The 25,121-nt window shown below is 36.7% G+C and overlaps 1 protein-coding gene across 8 annotated transcripts in view; it reads right to left on the reverse strand.

Annotated features, from left to right (window-relative positions):
* Window positions 1-25,121, reverse strand: part of CEPT1 (choline/ethanolamine phosphotransferase 1) — a 42,786-nt gene that overhangs the window by 1,441 nt on the left and 16,224 nt on the right. For 4 of the 8 annotated variants that reach the window (XM_005663567.3, XM_003125857.6, XM_005663566.3 and 1 more), the window contains exons 4-8: window positions 22,853-22,994; window positions 9,044-9,128; window positions 1,902-2,033; window positions 1,248-1,406; window positions 264-389 (exon numbers count right to left, since the gene is read on the reverse strand). In XM_005663567.3, coding sequence (XP_005663624.1) covers window positions 264-389; window positions 1,248-1,406; window positions 1,902-2,033; window positions 9,044-9,128; window positions 22,853-22,994 — 644 coding nt within the window. Of the gene's footprint in view, window positions 1-263; window positions 390-1,247; window positions 1,407-1,901; window positions 2,034-9,043; window positions 9,129-16,008; window positions 16,094-22,852; window positions 22,995-25,121 lie in introns of all 8 variants that reach the window. The other 4 variants (XM_021090044.1, XM_021090043.1, XM_013997268.2 and 1 more) reach the window with 2 other exon arrangements.

Genomic DNA, 25,121 nt, shown 5'->3' on the forward strand with positions numbered 1-25,121 from the left:
TCAGTGGGTTAACGATCCGGCGTTGCCGTGAGCTGTGGTGTAGGTTGCAGACGCGGCTCGGATCCTGCGTTGCTGTGGCTCTGGCGTAGGCCAGTGGCTACAGCTCCGATTCAACCCCTAGCCTGGGAACCTCCATATGCCGCGGGAGCGGCCCAAGAAATAGCAACAATAACAACAACAACAACAACAACAACAACAACAAAAGACAAAAGACAAAAAAAAAAAAAAAAAAAAAAAAAAAAAGAATATAGTACAAAACTTACCAGAGCAATCCAAAGAACAATATATTCATCAATAAAGCTGTTAAAATATTGGTCCAGAAACAAAAGTGCTGGACCTATGAATGCTGTGTCATGCAAATGCATTTCACTTTTAGTCATATGTGCCACCTACGAATAGAAGAAAATCAGTGATGGAGGCATTTTCATATCAGAGCAGTTGTGAGCTACATAGTAAATCAATATTGTGATCAAATATCAAGCTTCAAGAGCTTCTTTAGCAATACCTGTTGAATTTCCAAAACTAAAATTACAACACAAAGTGGGTATGAGAGCTACCCATCAAAATGATATACCATGTCAACTAAGTCCCCCTAGATACACTTTTCACAAGAGCCTTAAATTGATGTACAGATTGAGAGTGAAGAAGGCAAACTAAATAACCAAATGAATTATTGGTTAATTATTAATTAATAAACAAATTATAATTTAATCCATATTATTACATTGTAATTTAATAAATAATTATAATAAATAAATAAATAATTAATCTATTTTTGTGGATAGAAAGAAGAGTTGTAGAAGTTCAAGTAGTTTCTGGTAATCTCAAACTGTAGCTTCACATAAGAGTAAAAACAGGAGTTCCCTTGTGGCGCAGTGGTTAACGAATCCGACTAGGAACCATGAGGTTGTGGGTTCGATCCTGGCCTTGCTCAGTGGTGTGGGTCGCAGACTTAGCTCGGATCCTGCATTGCTGTGGTCCTGCCATAGGCTGGTGGCTACAGCTCCGATTGGACCCCTAGCCTGGGAACCTCCATATGCCATGGGAGCGGCCCAAGAAATGACAAAAAAAAAAAAAAAAAAAAAAAAAAAAAAGAGTAAAAACAGCTCCCAACTGATGTTAAGATATTTGACCGGAGGAGGGCAAACTCTAGGACTGCCTAGGAAGCTATGAAATGAAAACTATGGCCATAAAAATAAAATATGATTAAAGTGAAAAGCAAAACAAACCAAAACTTTGGTGCTTACCACAAGCTTATTGGTGATTTTGGCAGATACAAAACCAAATGTCAATATATAAAGACAGGGGTGCTTTTCAAAAAGCTGAACTGCTGATTTCTTGTAGATCATTGCAGCTAATGTAATTACTGATCCAATATGGAGAAAAGGAGAAAGGACGCTTGTTCCCTGTACAAAGTAAAGAGAAATGAGGAGTTAGTGGTACTCTATACCCATCAGATACTGTATGGATCTGAGTGCTGTAAGAGAGAGAAATTTCAGCTTCTAAGAACCTCATGGTATCTGACAAGGCCATAGTTTTATAACTGAACACAAGAACAGCTAAGGAAAAGCAGGAGCATGGATTGGTCGGGAATAAACTGGGGATTTGACTTAAGAAACCAGATTCATTTCACAAAGGTCACACTTTTAAAAAAATGTTATGTGTATAAAAGTGTGTGTGTGTGTTGTGTGTGTGTGTGTGTGTGCAGGCACAAAAATATGCAAATATAAGCATGTAAATGTATACACATGTAAATAAAACATAAGTTTCAGATACTACTTTTTTCTTTAAGTGGAAACTCTCAATTAACAAGTGATTTTAATTAACAATTCAAATGAAAAAGCAACTACAAAACTAACTCCTAGCACAGACAATCACTGGAAATCTTAAGACGTACTTACTGCTATGGTTGATCCATTTTTTCCAACACCACCTGTGAAGATTACACGGAAGTAATTTGTACAGGAAAATATGGTCCCTGCTACAGTACAAAGTGCAGGAAAAATTTTCATTTGAATATTCAGCACTGGAATCTTTAATGGGTAGAGAGAGAGAACAATTAATATCTATACAAATTAATAAGAAAACAAAAAATATTTGATTCATATTCTGATACAGTCACTCCTTGTAGTTTAAGTTAAATTAATGGGAGTCTCCCTATTCCTTCCATTATATGCAATACAACAAGTCTTCAAGAGATGTGGTACTATATGAAAATTAATCTAACTTCTGACACCAACTTTTTTAAAAAGCCAACTGATCCAATTTTATGAATTTGTGTCATAACTAAGTAAAGCTCACCTAATGCATCCCAGAAGTATGGCCACAGTGAACAAGGCTATCTTCTGGCCTTGTCATAAAAGAGTGTACTTGCCTTTTACTTTGTGCATTTTTTGTACTCTACCTCTAAATCTGTATTTTGTTACTAAGTTTATGGGAGAGAAAGCATGAAACATTAAAGCACTAGAATATTTGCAACAAGATTAACATATCTGCAAACTAGCAAATGAAAGACAGAAGTTCTACTCAGAAGAGTTCCCAACTCCAAACTGTTAGGATATAGGCAGCTAGTAAAAGTAGGGAGCAGGAGAGAGCAACTGAGAAGGCATTCGTATTTAAGGAGCTTCTGGTAATCTCAAATGGTAAAAACACCTCCAATGTTGCTGTCAAGAGATTCTGATAGGAGGAGAGCAAACTCAGAGGGAGGTGGGGGGTGTGAAGCATATGAAGCACACCCAAGCAGATACCGCTCTATAACCGAGTATCCAAAATTGTAACATATAAGCTTACTTCCCAAAAGAAGTAAATAATAAGTTTTTATAGTATACTGAAAATATGAATTGATTTACCTAAAGTAAGGGGGTGCTAAGTGGATTAAGATCACGTATCTAATCCTTTTCTTTTTTTTTAGGGCTATGCATGTGGCATTTGGAAGTTCCCAGGCTAAGGGGGGAATTGGAGTGGAAGCTCCCAGCCTATACCACAGCCATGGCAACGCCCAGATCCAAGTCACATCTGCAACCTACACTGCAGCCAATGCCAGATCCTTGACCCACTGAAGGAGGCCAGGGATCAAACCCACATCTTCACAGAGACCATATCGGGTTCTTAACCTGCTGAGCCACAATGGGAACTCCTCATGTATCTAATCTACAAGCACAATATCCATCATTTGAAATGAAATACACTTATTCTAAATCTAAAAAATAACTTAAGGAGTTCCCACTATGGCACAGCAGATTAAGAATCTGACTTCAGTGGCTTGGGTCACTAAGGAGGTGAGAGTTCGATCCCCAGCCTGACACAGTGGGTTAAAGGATCCAGCATGGCTGCAGCTGCAGTGCAGGCTGCGGCTGTGGCTTGGATTCAGTCCCCAGCCTGGGAACTTTCATATGCTGTGGGTGTCGCCATTAAAAAAAAAAATCATTTAAGATTTTCTTCCTTTTGCACTTCTCTTTTTTAGCCTTTTTAAAGTTGCCAATTTTGTCCAATATGGATTGAAAAGAAAGCAACAGTAAAATGATATAGTCTATTAATAAAAACAAATGCCTCCAAGAATAAGATTCCAAAAGCCCATAATAGTTTAATAGGCAATGAATTCTTTCAATAAAGACATTTCAATTAGGGCAGTGTATGATTTTTAGGGCTGTCATCTGCCTATGCTTTTTAGGTCAAACAAGCAATGTGAAATTTCCTATTTTTTGTCTGTATAAAACTAATAAAATTGATATGAAATTAATGTTTAGATACTCCATTTCTTTGAAACTCTCAAGAACTGAGTTTATATAACTCTGTGACCTCTTGGAAAACTGTAGTCTTAAATAAACTTTATGGAGCATCTTAAATGGTCTCCTTCCTTCCCTAACTGATCTCTAAATTCTAGAACCCAAATCCAAAGCTTGTTTTCCATAATGGAGAAAATCGACGCCATGGTTGCTTTGAACTCCAAGAGAATTTTTTTTGTTTTAGTTCAGGAAACGAAGGATATTACAATCTAAATCTGATGCACCTGGTTGAAATTTAATACTCTGGCTAGCTTCCTTTTCCCTCTAGAGACAAAGGACCTGTCTGGCAAAGGAGGAAATACTACACTCCCTCAGATTTTGAAAGAAGCAAAGTGTTAATCCATCACAGGGGCCTGCCTATTTTAGGGCCAGGGAACTAAGTAAGTGCCAACTCTGGTACAGTAGGAATCTGTGCCACAACTGAACTGAACAGTGTCACACCTGTATTTAAAATCTGGTGAAAATGCTTTAGGCTCATGGAAACTGCTGTTCTTTGAAAAAAGAAAGAATAAACAGCAACATTAGAAAAGCCAGTCAAATAACTAAATGGCTTGGATCACAAACTAAGGAAGCTACAGACTCAGGAGCAAAGAGTCATAAACACTTCTAGGGCCCTCTTCACTTGATAGCTATATACCCCAAACCAAAAGCTCCTGAGTGCAGGGTTATGTTTGAATTGATTTTATGTCCTCTCTAGACCATGGATATTGCAGGTGCTCCACATAAACTTGTCAAATGAAGGTTAAGACGTTCTCTGTTTCTATCACTCTACAGAGAATGACCTTTTTTTTTTTTTTTGAGATACTATGAAGACATATCTTGCCTCCACATGAAGAAGGAAAAAGGAAGTGGAAGTTAGCTATAAGAAAATCTGACACAACATATGGGGAAAGCTGAAGTCAGAGGAATCCCAAGTTTCACCAGGTGGTCCCTTAAAAATCAGCACCAACTGAACACCTATAAAAAGTACTACAAGTGTTGCCATTTTCATCTCACACTCAAGATCAAGGAAGATGCGCACATTCTGTTTTTCCCTATCTTTCTCTTTCTATCCTCATCCTCCTGCAAGTTATCTGAGATGATCAAAGTGCCTTCTACTCCACAGAAACAGCCAGAAAGCTGTACTGAAAACGCCTTTATGTCAAGCAGACTCAGTATCCGTAGCCTTTGGGACTGGGAAGAGTAAGAACTCCCTCGGGTCATGGTGTCTGCTCTACAGGTAGGGTAAAACCCTCTGGATTCATGCCATACAATTATGCAGTCAGATAATATCAATCTAAGGTGGTTCATTTTTGAGATAAACAAATTCTCAGATTTATCAGATTAAAATGGACACAGGTTTTGGTTCAATTGTTTAGATTAATGCACAGTATCATTTTCTACACTGTTAAGACTAGTTTTCCTATGAGCATAATAAAAAGTTCTTACAGGCTTTGTAAGTTTCAGCAGGAATAAAAAGTATAATTTTGAGATTAGATACTTCCTTCCAAATAATGCAGGAATGCCTACTTGTAATGTCTGAATTACTTGAATATAATGGCACTTCTTAAGTCTTTCAGTTTAAGAGTGAGATATAAATTATACCTATGGAGTTCCCATTGTGGCTCAGAGGTAACAAACCAAACTAGCATCCATAAGGATGCAGGTTCAATCCCTAGCCCCTTTCAGTGGGTTAAGGATCCAGTGTTGCCCAGAGCTTCCACGTAGGTCAGAGATGCGGCTTGGATCTGGTGTTGCAGTGGCTGTGGTGTAGGCTGGCAGCTGCAGCTCCAATTAGACCCCTAGCCTGGGAACTTCCATATGCCACAGGTGTGGCCTTAAAAAGATAAAAATAAATAAATGAACATGTCTCTTGATTTAACACACCTTTAATCAACTACTACTTTTAAAAGAATCAAATGTCGTGATAAAAGTAACCATGAGGGGATTACATGTGAATCCCTTCCAAAGTGATTATATGCTTTTTTTAAAGAGTGATATTATATACGATAGAAGATAGTTCCAAGACATCCCCAAAAGGATATATTCTTTTGGGGAAGCAATACACACACAAAAAATGTCTTGTTGCTTGCAATGTGTAAACCATGCACTAACCGTTATACATGAAAATAATTTCTTACTTTAAAAAGATGGGGAGGGAGTTCCCGTCGTGGCACAGTAGAAACAAATTCGACTAAGAACCATGAGGTTGCACGTTCAATCCCTGGCCTCGCTCAGTGGGTTAAGAATCCAGCATTGCTGTGAGCTGTGGTATAGGTTGTAGACGCAGCTCAGATCTGGTGTTGCTGTGGCTGTGGCCAGCAGCTGTAGCTCCATTTCGACCCCTGGCCTGGAACCTCCACGTGCCACTAGTGCGGCCCTAAAAAGCAAAAATAAATAAATAAATAGATAAATAAAAATAAAAAATTAAAAAATGGGGGGAAAACCCCCACCATGAACCACACACACACCCACCCCCAAACCAACCAAAACCAACCAAAAACTATAACCTTTAGGTAAAAAACCATCTCTTTGAAGGAAAAAAGAAAATAAGTAAGGCAATGAGAGGAGTTTCTCTTATGATGCAGTGGGTTAAGGATCCAGCGTTATCACTGGAGTGCCTTGGGTCACTGCTGTGGTGCAGGTTTGATCCTTGGCCCAGGAACCTCACTTACCTTTGCAAAATAGTTGGTTTTTTAAAATCAGCTTTATGAAGACATCTGCACTATTTTTGTTTTTACCATAAAGTTGCTTTCTTAAATATCAGTAAAAGGATTTGGAAGGTAATTTTTTTTTTTTTTTTGGCCACGCCCTCAGCACTTGGAAGTTCCCAGGCCACAGCTGCAGCACTGCTGGATCTGTAACCCACTGCGCTGAGCCAGGGATTGAACCCACAATGCCCGCAGAGACAATGTGGGATCCTGAACTCACCGCACCATAGTGAGAACTCCAGCAATTTCCGTTTTATGTTCTCAATCTCAAAAGAGATAAAAATTTTACACCTGGGCCCTAAATAAATATCTTCTCTCCATTCTGGCATACAAATAAATTGGAGCACTGCATGTAGTAGTCTTTCCTGAACTAATACAATGCGATTCAAAACAGCATATTCAGCATGAGTGCATAGGGCCGGGTTAAAAAAAAAAGAAATACAACGGTCTGAAGTCAGTTATAGGAATCTGTACTGGAAACTGGTCAAAGAACACAGACTATTCCTCTAAGCCTCCAAATATTACCAGAGAAGTCAAGTCCTTTCCTATAGTTTAATGATGGTTAAGAGTGGAACCAGTGATGCTAATAATAAAACAGGGGCCTGGGAATCTGTTTCCCTGCTGCAACCTAACCTCACTAATCCTGGCACTGGATTGCTGGGTCTGGAACCTCCTTTTCAGTCTTGGATCTGAGAATTTCTCAGATTACTTTTCTAAACATATAATAAAAAAGTGATTATATTATCTTAATTATCGGTAAAGATAGAACAAAATTCTTTATATTTTTAAAAGAAAAAAAATTACATCTGTGATGTATGTGTGCAGATTATGTGTATAAATCCTAATAAAAAAGTGGCAAGTTTACCTGAAGCAAAAAAGCCAGACACCATCTAAAAAAATAAGGGTTTGTGTATAACCTACATGAATACATAACTACACTGACAACAATGCTTTATGTATTCCTATATTGATAAGGATAGTTAGGTAAACACACCTGATGCTGACTTGTTTGGGGATGATCAAACGAGAAATTCTACTTTTTTTTCTTTGTTATCGATGTGCTGAAACATTACAGGTAATTTATATGTGTGTGAGATATATAAAATAATTTTTGGGGGGGAAGAGATTTTGGTATGAAACGTGAAGCCTATGAAAATAATAATTAATATAGTTAAGCGATACAAAAAATTTAAGTGGGAGGTAGGCTTTAGACTTTATAATCTAGTTTCAGGAAAAGAAAATCTTTTCTTTCCTCCACAGCTAAATTGTTTAAAACCATTAACTATTTAGTAGTTTTATAATTATTTAAAAAATGTTAATTATTTAACCTACAGGGGAGCGAAAGTAGTAATACTTTTTAGTGAAATCTGAGATGTACAGAGATACACAGATACCTATCTATGCATCTCAGACTGCACTAGAGATTGTTTTGGCTTTTGAGACTAATGTGCAGGAAAAAATGATTTTAATAATATTATGTACATGCATAAACAGTTTTGGAATTTTCCTGGTTGACTATGGATTATTTCTATTCCTTTATTTCCTCCCTCCTCACAACCCTACGCACCAAAAAAGGCATTAAACAATTTCTGGTAATAAATACTTAGGGAGGAGTGTTAATTACACTTCCTCAAGTATCTGATTCACCAATATAAAGCGAATTAGGTAAGGGCAAAGTTTTGCTCAGTAAATTTCCATTATACCTTAGAATGAATCTGATTTTTAAAAACTGTGTTCGTTAAGCAGTAATAAACATTCCAACTGTAAGAACAGCAACAGCTTTTATTGAGGGCTTATGATTTGATAGGCACTATTCTGAATGCTTTACACATATTCATTTAATCCACATAATCACCTTCTAAGACAGGTATTATTTTCCTCATTTTACTGAGGAGAAAACTAAGCCAGAGAGGGTTGGATAACAGATGAAGTTCACATAGTAGGCAGTGAGGCCAGGCCCAAACTCTGGCAGTCTGGTTCCTGAGCCTGTGGTTCTTGGCCCCTGTATTATACATACTATATTCCCTCTTTCAGAAAAGAATTTATATTTGTAGGGTGACTATATTTCAGGTCAGGTTGAAAACCAAGGTCCTGGCTTGTTGAAACAATACTATGACATTGATTTCAAGAAGCATTTATTCTGTTCTGGGGCCAGAGTTAATGTACTATCAAAATTTGTTATTCAGCTTTAAGCATATGAGAGAGAAAACTTGTAGACCCATGTAGTTCAGAAAGAGAATAAAAAATCTGATTTAATCTTGTCATTGGTTAACTTGATACACTACCCACTGGTTCTTCAACTGTAAAAAAAGGATGACAAATAATAATTCTGATAGCCTTCAAAAAGAGCCCCCAAATGGACCTACTACTGAATACCACATTAACCCCAAGTAGCAAAATTCACTGTGCCCTAAAGAGATGTTTGTGTCCTACCATTGCTGTGACTTTTCATTTTCAGAAAGAGTAAAATAATTTTACACATCACCCTTTAACTAGATTATCCTATATTAGAAAAACACAAGCTGAAGACAACATGCATCACATGGGTTATACAATGTGAAGAGTTACCATAGATTGCCAAAAAGGTGGTCCTCCAATCACTGCCAGCAAATGCATGATTATTATGAAGATTTGCACTTCAGTCACATCAATTCTGATTAGGTACAAAAAGCCAAAAAAAGCAGAATTACTCAAAACAATTTCAAGTTAATTACTTGCAAGCTTAGCAGCATTCCTCTATCATGCACAATAGAAAAAAATCTCAAATACTGAGGAAAGGGGAAAAGGAGGTGTCAAAAATTTGTTATGAGCAAAATCAAATAAAATCCAGAGCCTTTTATAATTTAATTTGAATTTCACAGAGCAATAAAAACCCCTCCTTTCTAAAGGAAATTTCTGATTTAATTGAAATTGGGCTGAAACTGTAGCTTAACCTTTCTCACCAAAAAAAAAAAAAAAAAAAAGAAAAAAAAAAAAAAGAAAAAAAAAATGTGTGCATGTATTAAACTGTGAGTGCCAGAGGACTGCACTGTGCACTATGAGATCTTGAAATAAGTGCTTTGTAGTATCAAATGGAAGAAATGGTAAGCTTTTCCTAAAGTAACATATATCACCAATAACTTGCAAAACTTACTGCCCTTTTAGATATATTCATTTAACACCTTCCACAGCATGGGTGTGGAAAAAAAAAATCCACCCAATTCTCAATCAAATTCTTCTGCTTATCAGGTCTACTACCCTAAGACATCTGGAAAGAAGATACTGAAAGCAGCCAAGAATTAGCTTTGAGGTTGCTAAAAATCTTAAGAGTCAAGAAAAGACAAACCTGGTACAAAAAAGGGCAGTAGAAATTAGAAGTCTGAGAGTCTGAAAAAAGAATATGGGCAAAAAGACTGAGGAGCAAAGCATAAACGGGTGTTCCTTTCCCTCTGCAAGATAGCACTTTATAAAATTTTGAGATTGTCGTTCTCAGATTACTGGATCTGAAATGCCTTGTAACTGTGATGATTTAGCCTACAGATGTGCCTGCACAAAGTGTCTGTACAGGGTTATTCATTACATCACTTATAGTAACAGAATTTTTAAAATATCCCTCAATGAGGGAGTAGTTCTAGAAATTACGGTACTTCCATACAATGGACAATTGGGTAGCTTTAAAAAGGAGTTGGGCAGCTCTCTATGTGCTATGGAAAAATATCAAAGTTATATTAGGTGAAAAAGATGTTGCAGAATGTGTATATGCCACTTTTTGTGTAAAAAAAAAAGAAAAATAATACTCCACTTTAATATTTGCCAATAATTACATAACAAATTTCTGGAAGGATACATTACAAACTAAGAACGGTGGGTACCTACTGGAGAGGACAGCGTGGGAACTGAACAGCTGGGAGATGAGGATGAGGAGACTGTTCACTGCATACCTTTTTCATAATGTTAGTATTTAAACAAGGTGAGTAACTTATCTATTACGAAGGTAAACTGAAAAAAAAAATCAGTCTAAGAAAATTGATAGCAACAATAGCAAAGGGGTTCTACTCCCAGAGCAGAATAAAGCCCCCATTTCTAAAACTGATACTTCAAGCAGACAATCTATAATGTGAGCTTAAGCTATGTAAGCTCTCATGCTCGTAAGTAACTAGATTGAAACTAGTCTCTCACAACTAAAAAACTGATCTTTGCTCAAGAATGTTTTTAAAACAGAAGCGCATTAAGCTACAAACATATAGTGATGTAGTTATTTTGATATAACACATTTATTGGAAAAAAAATGGACTGAATCAGGCTAAAAAGAATCTATAGAGCTGACCTGGTGAGTGGTGTTGCCAATAAGGGGAATTACTCAGTAGCAGACTCAGGAGACTAAGCAGGTGTCAAAGATGATCGACTCTGTCTTGGGTGGAGGAGGGCAGACATCTTACAACATTTTGCTGGATATATGAAGTAGCCTTCTGGGAGGGGAAGGGCCAGAAGTATAGAATTACAAAATAAAAATGGAGGGAACCTCATGCAATTAATCTTTGTACCTTGGATGAATGTAAAAGAGAATAGGAAATACGAAAAATCTTTACAAAGCCCCAAATTGGGACTCCTCGGGAAAGATTTATGGATTAGCCTGTTTGGAAATTTTGGAAGACAGAATTTTTCTAAACCATTCAGATATTATCGTTGTATTTAGATCAACAGTGCCTTCATGTTAAGAGGGATAGTCAGGGAAAACTTACTTACCAGTTTTAATTAGTTAAGAATATTTTTTCTTGTGTGATTATCTGATTTGGAGGAACATTCTGTACTCCAGAATAAAGCCCTCCTACTCTGAGTCATGAGAACTGTCTATCCCCACTCCTGGACATGTGGCTCTAATGGCGACTGTCAATGAAAAAGGGTGCAGTGCGAGGCCATCCACACAGGCGGAAACTAAGCAAGCTAAGAGGGAGAGGTGGGAGAAATGATTAACAGCGAGCAAGAGTTCATGATTCTGTTCAGCAGAGAAGTGGTTATGGGACAGTCCATTTTTCCACCCTTCCTCTAAGAAGTCTCTGAGGATGGGCTGAATTTACTCTAACATATGAGGAGGGGGTTCATCTTACTCTTTTTTGGCTATGCAGGAAAGACATACTTGTCTGGAGGCAGAACACTATATAAAGGCAGGAATTTGGCATTCTGTGGTCCCTTGCTTATCCTTATTATTTTCAAAATAATAACATGGGTGACAATATTCTCAACTGTTGGAACTACTTCTCAAAAACAAAAGCAAACAAACAAACAAAAAATCAATGTCCGCAACTATACCAAAAATAAGCCCTTCAAGGAACAAGAGCTATGTGGTCGAAAACCACCTAAGACACCAGAGTGATTTTTTTAAAAAGACACGGGAAAGCAAATTTCATATCTCTATCATTAGATTTCCACATCCTAAAGGTTTCAGGGGGAAAACCAGATGATGATAAACAATTTTCTGTAACCATGAAACTATTGAAATATCTTGACTGGTATTGCTTAAATAATTTCTTCTTTCTTCTTTATTTTAGTATAGATTGCCAAAGGACAAAAAGAACGATCCCGATTACTGTGGATAATCCACAAGTACTCTGGTCAGAACACACTTAAATTACTATAGCAAGCCAGCAACAAACAGCATTCTGATGGCTCTCACAGAAGAAAAATGGAAAAAAGCAAACCAGTGGTGGAAATTAAGCTCTCCCATGTTTCTGATGGGGAGGCTGTAAGTGCGGCAGTCCACAGTCAAAATAACCTCCAGCACTCATAACTAACTCCTTGGGCCCATCACTAACTTACAACATCCTGTCTATTCATTGAGAGGTAAAGACACAAAGGTGTCCTAAATAAATATGAGCAATTTTAACTTCTGAACAGGAAACAGAATCTTCCTAGTTGGAGGGAGAAGCCTAGGGAGCTCCATCACCAGGGAAGGGCAACTCAGAAAGCTTCCTGGTCAGGATGTTACTACATAAGAAGTACAGCTTTTAAAAGTGAAAAAGGGTGTAAAAACTCCAAACCATCTAAGCTAGCTAACTCTAAAGAAAATTTCCATTTCAAATGTTTCATTTTTATTTCTTAGTGTTCAGAGAGATTCCTAACAAATGCATTTGGTCTGAATTCCAACAAGAATCAGTATTAACTGAGGGATGAGAAGGGATTTATTTAACTGACATCCTGTGGGGGTTGATAAACATGTTAATCGTAATTTCCTAGCATTTTTCATGTGTCTTTTCCTTCTAATATCAGAAATAAGACAATTTAATTTAGTTTTCTTCTATATAGGACACATGCATTTCAAAGATACACATGAAGTTAATTTGTAAATACATATATACAGTAAATATAAATATATATATATATATAAATATATATACATTTGGCCATGCCTGCGGCATGCACAAGTTCCTGGGCCAGGGAACAAAACTGAGCCACAGCAGTGACAAGGCCAGACCTTAACCAATATGCCCCCAGGGAACGCCAATAAACACAGTTTTTTTGGTTAAAATTCGTGAACATAATTAGTAAACATAATTTTGTTGTACTTTAAGGGGTTGGCTACTACATTGGTTATCACAAAATATATGCTAGACCTCAATTCATACTGTCATAGTAATTCTGATTTGTACAGTCTGACTTGTAAGTTATTTAAAAAGCAGCATTTTGTTTACAAAGTCATTGAAGGTGGCTAGAATCCTAGTCAAGGACTGGACTGCTTTAACTACAGAGTCACAATTATTTGTAAATGGATCTGATGTTCTAGGGAACTTATATATAATCATATACTTTACCAGAAGTACCATGGGTGGGTGAAGTATTGGCAGACTGGAATGAGGACTGACCTAGAAATTCAACATACTGCCTTCCAATATTTTACTTTCTATCCTTGATAAGGGGCAAACTGGGGATGACAAGCTTAATGTTAAATAACATTAGCCATGCAGCTAAGTGATAACTATTGAGTATTTTAAAGTCAAGGGTTACATACAGAGAAAGTCTAAGCGTCTATTTTTTGAGATAAGCTTAATTATTTAAAACAGTATTATCTACCCCGAGTGACTATATGGATCTTTAGATTATCTGAGAAGACTGAAACAAAACAATCACCCATCCAGTGATTCTGAATAAGAGAAAAGTAGGCAAAGGGTAGAAAAAAATAAGTCCTCTAAGAGGAAGTCAAGTTTAGGTCCCAAATTTAAGGGGCATCCTGTCCTCCCACCTTTGGAAAAAGAAGAATTAGAAGAGTCCTCTCACCTCATTCAGTGATAACCTTGGAGCTAACTAAATAAAGGGATCATGTCTTCCCCTCAAACTAGCACAATCAATTTTGGAAGAAATCTGGAAGTTATTAGAAGTTACTAACAGGTCTTAAACATAATAACGATAATAAATACTTATATGACAAGCACTGCAACTAGCACATAACATGCTTTACTCTTTTAATCTTCACAACTATTTTAGGCGGTAGGAAATATCACTACTGCATAGATGAAGAAATTTAGACAGGGTAAGTGACTTTTCTAAGCAGAGAGAAATGATAAGTGGCAGAGCCTTGAAAGAAATTAGAATGTTGTTCCTACTCAGTGCTAAAATTTAGTAGGCTAAAATTTTTAGCCTACTAATCAACTAAGACAGACATTTGTCATATGTTTTTTAATTTGTTATCACTAAGATGTCCATACATTTCAAGATGAAGTTTCTTATATTTGAACAGTTTTTCCTAAAGTGGCAGCATACAATAGGCAATAAATAGCTAATACAGAAAGTTTAGATGCTAATAAATTAAAAAATACTTTGGGAAGAAATGAGAAAAAACAACTCTTTCTGAAGTTTGTATTTTCCTCTGAGCTTTGTAAAGAAAAAAGAAAGCACATCTGACAATTTCACTTCAATGATCAAATCAGTTAAAGCAACACATATTTTAAAAGCAAAGGAAAAATCTCTGCAAGTTAGCAACTGATAAAAGTGAAGACACTATATCTGGAGGAAAAAAAATGTATTTCCAAAAACATTTTCATTGTGTTAAAATTAAAGTACATCAGTTCTAGAAAAATTTTAATAGGAAGGGCTCTGTAAATAGAGGATACTTTGTTAACACAGACAGAAAAGATGAAGGTTAATGAAATAGTCAATATCCTATTAATTTCATCAAGAACATTGGTGGGTAAAAAACCTTGGTTAGTATAATTAATATTAATAATAAATGAACTATCGAATTTTATAAATGCAGTGAGCATAAAGCTTCAGGTCTTTGGAGAAAGTACCAGCAACAGATTAAGGATATAAGAGTGCTAAAGAATGACATCCTGGACTATGCACATTATTCTATTCCAGGAGGAAATCACACAAATAATGATGCCAATACATCATAGAGTCAATTGAAAATGGCTTTAGTTTTGCTCCTAAAACATGCCTATAGTACTTCTAAGTATACACTATATTCCGAGGTTATTTGAAAAAAAAAATGATGTAGGATATCCTCAATGTTGATTTGTCCCCAAAGCCATCACTGCAACCACTGAGTGACTGCATTGACAAGGATGCAAGATACCTTTCGGAAAGAAAGCTGCTATCAGAGACTATTTCCCTCATATTACTGAAGCATTTGGGGGGTACGGGTAGCTTTGCAGTGCTGGAATGATGGGTCAGGTGTTCATGTGAACAGTTCCCCAACACCCCCGAACTGAAAAATAAAGAGAATCTATTTTTCTTGTAAATAAACGTTTTCATACTAAAGTGTGAGGGATTCTGGACTATTCTACTGGGAAACCATTTCCTAATAAATCTTTCTGAACTTTTAAAAGTCATAAGGTCAAAATTATAATTCTAATGAGAGAAAAAAGATATATTACTCTCAGCATTAAGGAAATAGGTATTTACTAAAGCAAAATGGAAAAAGGAGGGTATTCAAAGAATGGCTATAGTGACATGAAATGCCAAGAATACTTAGTTTTAAAAGCACAACTGAGAGAGGAAAACAGCACACAAAACAAACAGAAGTGAGAATAGCTTCTAGCACTAAATTTTTAAAAAAAATCAAGATCATTTCATAGAAGCACAAGAACTAGTACCAGGTTTCTAAAAAATATTACCAGAATTAACAGAATCTTTCCTACCTTACTATAAAGAGTCCTTTCAACTTACCTACCTAAGGAAAACTCTGCTGCTTTATTGTTTTCAAAATATAAATACCAAAAAAACCTCCTTTTAATGGTGGAAAGGTAATTGTATTAAAAATATTATACAGCAAAAAGGATACGGGGTATAGTAGGTAAATGGGAGAGAGGGCTGTTTTTTTAACATCAAATCACCAGTAATAATACTGTATTTCAAAAAATTTTGTTTAATAGGGTGGATTTTTATTGCCCTATTATACATTAAAATTATTCATTGTCTAATAATCTGTTTCTCTGTGAAATATCATCAGAAAGACTTTCGAATTTTTGTTTTTTAATTACTCTGTGCATGACAAAGGTGCTGTCTTTATTGAGTTCACGCCACTGTTTATTGGACAGCATGAATATTCTAGCGGTTACCGTGAAGTTCCAGAACCAAGGTCCCAGGGTTCCTGTGAGAAGCTGGCATATTATAATTATGATCTGGGACTCTGTAACATCGAATCTATGCATAAGGAAACAAACATTTCAAAATAACTTTACTCAGAGCTTTTGCTAAAGAGCCCTACTAAATCAGGTAGCAAAAAAACATATTTAAAATGTAGCATTTTCCTTATAAAGACATCTAAAGATTCAACAACACAATGTATACAGTTCTATTACTATCCTTATGCATACAGGTATATTTCTTAACCAAATAAAAATAATACAAAAGTTTAAAAACGGAAACTGTTATATGCGGAACAAATGACTTAATAATAGGCAGTTGAAACAACTGGAACCCAAAACAGTCAATTCTCAATTACCTAGGAACAGTGAATGCTGCTTGTGATTACACTGTCTGTGACATAGGTCCCCTTCAGTGCCAGAACCTATCCAGACCTCCTTGTGGATAGGAACACTTCCCCCAAACCCCGGTGTATAATTATCTATGTGTCTGAAAAATCACTAATCATCTCACACCCCTTCCCTGCCCCACATCTCATCACACTCCTACCTCTGGTGTCTCAGATGACAGCATAGATGACTACATAGATGTGAAAAGGGCGAGTGAGAAAGTGAAAGTGTGACTTCTTTCAATATGACTAGAGTAAAAATCAAATTGGCCATCTCCTTATCCTGATAATCTCTAGTCCAGAATCCTAATTCTTTTTCCTTTCTCTTTCCTTAATTCCCCACCAGCATTATAACTCTCTGCTATATGGGATTAGTTTATTAGTGGTAAAAATAAGTAAAATATCCAATTCAACCACTAAATAAGTTTCAAAACACAGACGGTGACAAAAAAAAGAGTAGCAGCATAAAATAGGCTTAGAGTTCCCGTCATGGCTCATTGGTTGACGAGTCCGACTGGTGCTCATGGGGACGCAGGTTCGATCTTCGGCCTTGCTCAGTGGGTTAAGGGTCTGGTGTTGCCGTGAGATGTGGTGTAGGTCGCAGACAGGGCTCGGATTCCCTGTTGCTGTGGCTGTGGTGTAGGCTGGCGGCTATCGCTTCAATTCGAGCCCTAGCTTGGGAACCTCCATGTGCCGCATGTGGGGCCCTAAAAAGACAAAAGACAAAAAAAAAAAAAAAAAAATAGGCCTCAAATAAAAACTACACAATGAGGAGTTCCCGTCAGAGTTAAGGACCCGACGTCTGTGAGGATGCGGGTTCGATCCCTGGTGTCCTCAGTAGGTTAAGTATCCAGTGTTGCGGCAAGGTGCAGCGTAGGTCACAGGAGTGGCTCAGATCTGGTGTTGATGTGGCTGTGCTACAGGCCTCAGCTGCAGCTCCAATTAGGCCTCTAGCCCGGGAACTTCCATAAACCACAGGAGCAGCCTTAAAAAGAAAAAACAAATGAACAACAAAAAAAACCACAACAAAAACAAAACTACACAATGAAAATTAAAAACTGAAGAATGGTAATGATTTATGATTTTACCTGATGATCTGTGAGACCAAACTACAATCTAGGTTCTACATTTATTAATTTGATAAAATTTAAATGGGCAGAGTCCAAATGAATGATCACTGCTGAAGAAAAAAAAAATTAGGGAAACTAGAAACTAAAAGGAAAATCTCTGGTATTTAATAATTCATGTGATAAATCTTATTAAACATTTAAAGACAGGAAGATCCTATACGGGCACTGAATAAGAAATTTCCTAGTTCTTTTTTTTTTAAGTGAAGTATAGTTGATTTACAATATTGTGTTAGTTTCTGGTGTACAGCAAAGTGATTCCGTTGAATATAGCTCCCTGTGCTATACAGTAGGACCTTGCTGTTTATCTTTTATATATGTAGGAAATCTCCTAATTCCTAATCCACATAAAAGTGGATTATATATTAACAGACAACAGTCTTTAAATACTTATTCTTTAGAGATTATTTGGATAAAAGGATGAACTAGATTTGTCAGTTGACTACATAGCTCATTAACTTTTTCACTGAACTACAGAAAAAGTCAGTAGTTATTTACTTACATAGGAATAAATGTTGGTGGCAGGGTTTTTAGCTAGTGTAAATGTGAAACCCTAGACACATAAATAGAAAAATGTCACAAAGTGAAGATAAATACTCTGCCTGCTGTAATGATAAACAATAAGCGCACTAGAAATCTTTACAAGTAGTAGACTCACAGAAGGAATCTTAGCTATCATGTAACCCAAAACTCTTATTTTACAAGTTGGGAAATATGGCCCACAGAAGTTGTGGGCCTTGCCCATGCTGATATACAGATATGATAATTTGCAGATAATACCTGAGGCAAGACATACTGGCCTGAGTTCAATCTGTTATAATGTCTTTCTTTTTTTCTCTCCTGAAAAGACAACAGCATTTTTTTTCGAAATAGTAATTTAAGAGTTCTACCTGTCAGTGTGTAAGATTGTTTTCCAGGCCCATGTTTTGCATATATTAAAGACTGTTCAGGGTTTCTAGCATTTAATTTAGAAAAATGATTCTATACATACATCTATCTACAAGTTACATATTTAAAATATCTAGATATAGAGGAGTTTAGGCCTTAAGGAAGGCAAACTTTTCCATTTAATAGAATTCAAAACATTTAAAAGAATATTTCACAAATGTCTGCAAATGAGCTTCAACTCATAGTTCTTCTCTTCTTCCTCTAACCCAATCCCTCTAAGCCCATATTCCTCCTCAGTTTTTCCTATCCAGACTAGCAAAAATTCTAAAGGTCTAAGCTGGGTCTGGAAGGGTCCCAATGAGCAGCACTCCTTCCCATCAGATCTCTACTTGCTCAGTCCAGAAGCACTGTCAGGAGAGAGGTCTGTCTAGATGTGACAGGCACTGATATTCTCTGTGCAAGACAGCTTTGAGCGAAGTGCTGGAAGATATAGCACTCACGTGTTCGTGGGAGATGCACCCAAATCACACTGGTTTTCTCGTAATACTTGACTGTGAATGAAAATTATTTAATTTATGGATGGATTAAATTACTATGGCTATTTTTGTTCAAGATACCATGAGCAGGTTTAAAAACTAAGAACAGTGACATTAGGACACTAATGAAAATAAATAAAATTCCTTATCTGTAAACTTACTACTTTATAAGGTTATTGAACATAGAACAACCTGGATTTATTTTATATATACCTCATGATTTTTTTTCTCTTGTGTATAAATATGAAAACAATTAAAATAAAAATATTTTAAATAAAATATTTTAAATAAAATGTCTAAAGTACTTAAGGCTGCTTTCACTTTCCCCTAAGGAGGAAGAAAAAGCAAGTGATTTTTAAAAATTCCTTTTCTCAAATTATATTTGAGAACTGGCCTTTCCTAATCAAGTAAAATAAAATTTGGACTTTCTCTTCCACATGTATAAACTTGACTTCAATATTTAAGCTATTATAATCTGCCTATTATATCTGCTCTAGAAAAAATATGTGAACTCTAAAATGGTATTTCTAAGACTACTTTAGGAATAGCTATATTATTCCCTATGCTTCTATTACCTTGGTATTTTGATAAATATCTCTTCGAATGTAAAGCACCTGCCACGTATCTGTTAGTGCTGTAGCCTGCTTTTAATCTTAAAAATAAGTTCAGTCTTGCTTTAATGTAAACGCAAGATTTCAGAAAACTGCAATTTTCCCAAACAAAACCAATCTCTTAATACAAATATTTAAAGTGAGATATTAAATTCAAACTGGCCTCAATATTTCTAGTTTCTTTCTCACACCAGTATAAGGAAGCACTACATTCTCAGGGGCAGAGTGTCCTCCTATCTGGTCCCTCCTGCTTGATACTCCTCTGGGTCCTGCGTTCTCAGCAGTCTAAGCTCCAAAAATCATCCCCCACGCCCCTTTCCCCAGATTATCTTCAATCTCTTTTCTAAATCAGTTTCTTCTGTATGCTCAAAACTTTCCCATTAAAAACACAAAACCCTCCTTCCTCTGAGTCCATGTTCTCTCCTCTGATGCCTCGCTTCTTCCCATCACAACCATACATTTTGTAAGTAACCTGCACTCATTGTGCGCTTGTTTATTCCATTCACTTCCATCCCCTACAGTCTGGCTTCTACATCATTACTACTCTGATGGCCTCGCACTGCCAAATTCAATGTACAATTTTCTGTCCTCATTTGGAGTCTTGGCAGCATTTAGCATTGTTCTCTTTAGAAATTCATCCTCCTTCTGGCTTTTCATTCTGGAATGCCTCCTCCTCCTCTGGCTGTTCAATAACTTTCATGAGCTTCTTTCTAGACTTGCTCTTTTTTTTAATGTTTTCTGCTACTCTCATTCTATATGCATGTCTAAAAGCCCTCCCATACATGTTCTAGATAAAACTGTCCTTCAAACAGGTCCCTCTCCCTGCAGGGCCTTTCTCCATCTTTCATCCAACCACCCAAATCAGGGAAATGGGAGTCATTCTAGTCTCTGCTCTTTCATTTACTCTCCATATCCACAGAAAGACTATGTCCTGTACTTGTGAACTCTTAAGTCTCTCTCCAACCTATGCCTTTCTCTCTAGTAGCACCATCACTGTGCTTGTTCAGATTTCATCGTTCCTCATGTGAATTCTGCTTATGCCACCTAAGGGCTCTCCTTACTTCTGTCACAGCCCACTCCAATTCACCCTCCAAAATGTTGCCAGATTGATCTTTCCAGAAGGTACTTTTGTCATTTCCCTGCTTTAGTCATGCAAAGGATCCCCAGAGATTCAGGATAAAAGCCCACAGTTCTTGGCAGGACATAGATTTTCTGGATCTTCTCCAGCCTTATCTTCTGCCACACCCCTAGAGGCATCTTATGATCTAACAATATACGAAGTGCTTGCAGTTTTCCAAGCACATATTCCATCAAAGGAAAACACAAGGGAAATTTTAAGACTGCAAATAGAAAGCTGTGATAGCGAGTCACTCTTAAAAACACTGTCTATTTAACTTCCCCTGCTTCCATGGTTCATTTTCTTTCCTTCCTTCAGTTCCCACACTATACGGTTGGTGCTGCTTTACTTGAAAGAGAAAGAAAATAAATCAAGTCTAGATGACAAGTAAGCCATCAAAATAAGGACCTGAAAGTTAACTATGAGATAATAACCAATGAAACACAGAGTATGTGAAATCCGGATACTATAAATTCTGCTATCTTTGAAAACATTGAGATCCCTAACAATTAAAACTGAATTAGAGCAAACCAAGTGGTCTTAAAATTCTATTACATTTTGTGGTTTTACCTAATACAGAAAAAGACTATGAAAACATTACTGACATAATATAAAGGCTATGAAAACAATACTGAGACAAAAAAACTACATATATTTTTGATAACTGCTTTTTTATAACATCAGGTATCTTCAATATTTTCTGAGCATAGATCATTTTATAAACTGTTGGTGAATGCACAGGCATACAGCTTTCAATTGGACACTCATGTTCACTACTGTCACTTAAAATAAGGCTATCATCTCAAGACATGCCTTAAACACATTCTCTAAGTCTCTTGATTTTGAAATTATTCTGAGACACATCTTTTCGTTAACATCTAAAATTTTAACAATTATTCACTTACTGTCTTAAGAACATCTCAAATTCTATTTAAATATGGGTTTAACAAAAATCACCTGACATGAACTTGTAGTGAACAGCTAAATTTCTATTCATTCTGGTGAAAACTAAATTTATTAGTGCTCTAAAATTTAAAAATCCATTAATGCTTCATCTTAATTAGAGACTAGGTTAAGATGTTCTCCTATCATTTGCCATCAGATTTTTATTTTGAAATTTCATGAAGTATTCAGAATCTTTTCTCAAGTTCTTTTCCTCTTAATACTACACCATGGGAGTTCCCGTCGTGACTCAGTGGTTAATGAATCCAACTAGGAACCATGAGGTTGCAGGTTCGATCCCTGGCCTTGCTCAGTGGGTTAAGGATCTGGCGTTGCCGTGAGCTGTGGTGTAGGTCGCAGACGCGGCTCGGATCCTGCATTGCTGTGGCTCTGGTGTAGGCCGGAGGCTACAGCTCCAATTGGAACCCTAGCCTGGGAACCTCCATATGCTGCAGGTGCAGCCCTAGAAAAGACAGAAAGACAAAAAAAACCCCCAAAACAAAAAACACTACACCATGAAAAAAATCAAAGACTAATTTGATCAGTGTAAATAGGATCTGTGATACTTAATTAAACAGCAGTTGGTGAATTCCATCCTTAACCTTGTTCCAAAACTGGTTTACTCATTAATATTTATGGAAAAGTACTGGTCACCAGGTAGGAACTTTTCCTTTGGAGTTTAAAAAGTTTCTATTTTATTTTTTAAAATTTGGGCATTTTGTTGCAGTAATAAAAATCTACATGGTGTGCTCATATCCAATGAATTATCAAGAGCTTAGGTATTTACAGATTCAGAAATAAAATAATGTGAAAAAAAGAAAATCTAATTAAACTGTGATTATTTTAGAGATGAGAGTTGCTCTTTGCTTTCAGAAACTATCCTATGTCAAAATAAAACAGAGACTTAAGGTGAATAATAGTGGGGACAAAGAAAAATGAATTTGTCTGAGAAAATACACTGGATGTGAGTGAAGGGGCTAGTTTTACATGTTACTTTAAAATATTGGTTGAGAGGTTCTAATACTTCCTTTCAAGAAGTGTGACAGAAGGACACATGATAGAGACCATTACATAAAACTAAAATAATGAAGGTTTTAAACATCTTTTATTTAGTCATGATTTGATCAACTTCCAATAGTTAAATACCTAGGAGCAACATTCCTCAAATTTGAAAGAGAAAAGAAAATCACCGTGAAATGCTACTTACATTCCAAATCGCAATGTTCCAGAAACATAGGTTTGCCAGTGTGCACAATAGAACATGAATGTCCCAGCAAAGCAACAAAAAAACATCCAATCAGGGTTTGTCCCCAGTTGCACTGCAATACATGTTCCAAGAACCACAAAAACTGCAAAAAGAAAGATCACAATGCAGACTGAAAAATAACAGTTAAAATAACAAATAACAGATATTAACTGAGCTGGAAATGATTTTAGATGAAGCAAAAAGAAGATATGCCATCAATGTACGAACTTCTCTCAGTTACCTATGCCAACAGGAAAGTAGGATACAGTTTCTCTTTACATCATCATTTTACCTTGAAATTTCAATCTCTTCTCTCACTACACCACTTACTAGAAAAGTAAAAGCAACTAAAATACTTGAGCTTTTTTTTGACTACAGGCATACCTCATTTTATTGCACTTCACAGACACTGTGCTTCTAGATATTGTGCTTTTTACCAATTAAAAGTTTGTGGCAACTCTGCATTGAGCAAGCCTATCAGTGTCATTTTTTCCCCCACAGCATTTGTTCACTTTGTATCTCAGTGTCACATTTTGGTAATTTTTGAAATATTTTACACTTTTTTTCATTATATTTGCCATGGTGATGTCTGATCAGTGATGACTGATGTTACTACCGCAAAAAGATTACGACCTGCTGAAGGCTCAGATGATAGTGTTTTTTAGCAATAAAGTGGGGTTTTTTGGGCTGCTCACATGACCAGGGACTGAACTCGTACCACAGGAGTAACCTGAGACACAGCAGTGAAAACGTCAGATCTTTAACCTGCTGAGCCACCAGGGAATTCCAATAAAGTTTTTTTTGAAGTATGTACATTGTTTTTTGAGACACAATTAAGAGACTAAAGTTGAGTGTAGATGTAGCTTTTATATATACTGGGAAACCAAAAAATGTGTCTTGCTTCATTTCAATGTTCGATTTGTTGCGGTGGTCTGGAACCAAACCTACAATATCTTTGAGGTATAACTGTATTCTCCCAACTCAGGGGTAGAGTACTAATGAGTAGTAAAAAATTACAAAGTAGGAGTTCTCTTGTGACAGTGGATTAAGGATCTGGCATTGTCGCTGCAGTGGCCTGGGTTGCTGCTGCAGCATGTATTCCTTGGCGTGGGGAACTTCCACATGCCATGGGTACAGCCAAAAAAGAAAAAAAAAGTTACAAGGTAGAAAGAAAAAAAGAAGAAAAACAAAGGCCTAGATAATTCACAAAGGGATCTACTGGCTTTAGACAGAAAGCTATCTTTTCTTTTCTTTTTTTTTTTTTTTTTTGCTATTTCTTGGGCTGCTCCCTCGGCATATGGAGGTTCCCAGGCTAGGGGTTGAATCGGAGTTGCAGCCACCGGCCTACTCCAGAGCCACAGCAACGCGGGATCTGAGCCGCGTCTGCAACCTACACCACAGCTCACGGCAACGCCGGATCGTTAACCCACTGAGCAAGGGCAGGGACCGAACCTGCAACCTCATGGTTCCTAGTCAGATTCGTTAACCACTGCACCACGACGGGAACTCCTTTTTTTTTTTTTTTTTTTTTGTCTTTTTTAGAAAGCTATCTTTTCTTATTTAGCAGATTTCATTTTGGGTAATACACATTTTAAAAAGGACTCCCTATAAAAGTTAGCAACTCAAACTACAGCACAAAAATTACCATCTCTTAAGATAAAAAAGAGGGCATGCTATTCTGTTGTCACCCAATTAAATATAAAAGTCTTTCGAGATGCCCGACTATCCTTTATTCAGTGGAAGTTTTGAGTTTTTCTTGAGTCTTAGAAGTTATAAGAGCTTAGCTGTTCCTTCCCCTCTACTAAGCAAGCTGCTGTCAGGATACACTGACACAATTTTAACATACACCTACCTCTGTGAATCTGAGTTCACAAGGTTAAAACCAAAAGGGGTTTTGTTTGTTTCTTTTAAAATATTGTAAATGCTATGCCAAATGACAAGAAACCAACCGAAGAACTAAATAAAAATAATTGTGTGGGTTTGAGGGGGGAGCAGGGTGTGTGGTGGCAGGGTGGGAAGTCAAGAGCAGGGGAGTTCCTGAAGGGAAGCCTAATTAGAAACTGTCATTTAATTTCTACTTTTCTTTTTTCTCTCTAAAAAAGCACTGAAATATTATTATTATTTTTTTTTTTCCTCCTTTTGTCTTTTTGTTGTTGTTGTTGTTGTTGTTGCTATTTCTTGGGCCGCTCCCTCGGCATATGGAGGTTCCCAGGCTAGGGGCTGAATCGGA

This window comes from Sus scrofa, chromosome 4, assembly GCF_000003025.6.
Source record: "Sus scrofa isolate TJ Tabasco breed Duroc chromosome 4, Sscrofa11.1, whole genome shotgun sequence".
Classification (NCBI taxonomy): Eukaryota; Metazoa; Chordata; class Mammalia; order Artiodactyla; family Suidae; genus Sus; species Sus scrofa.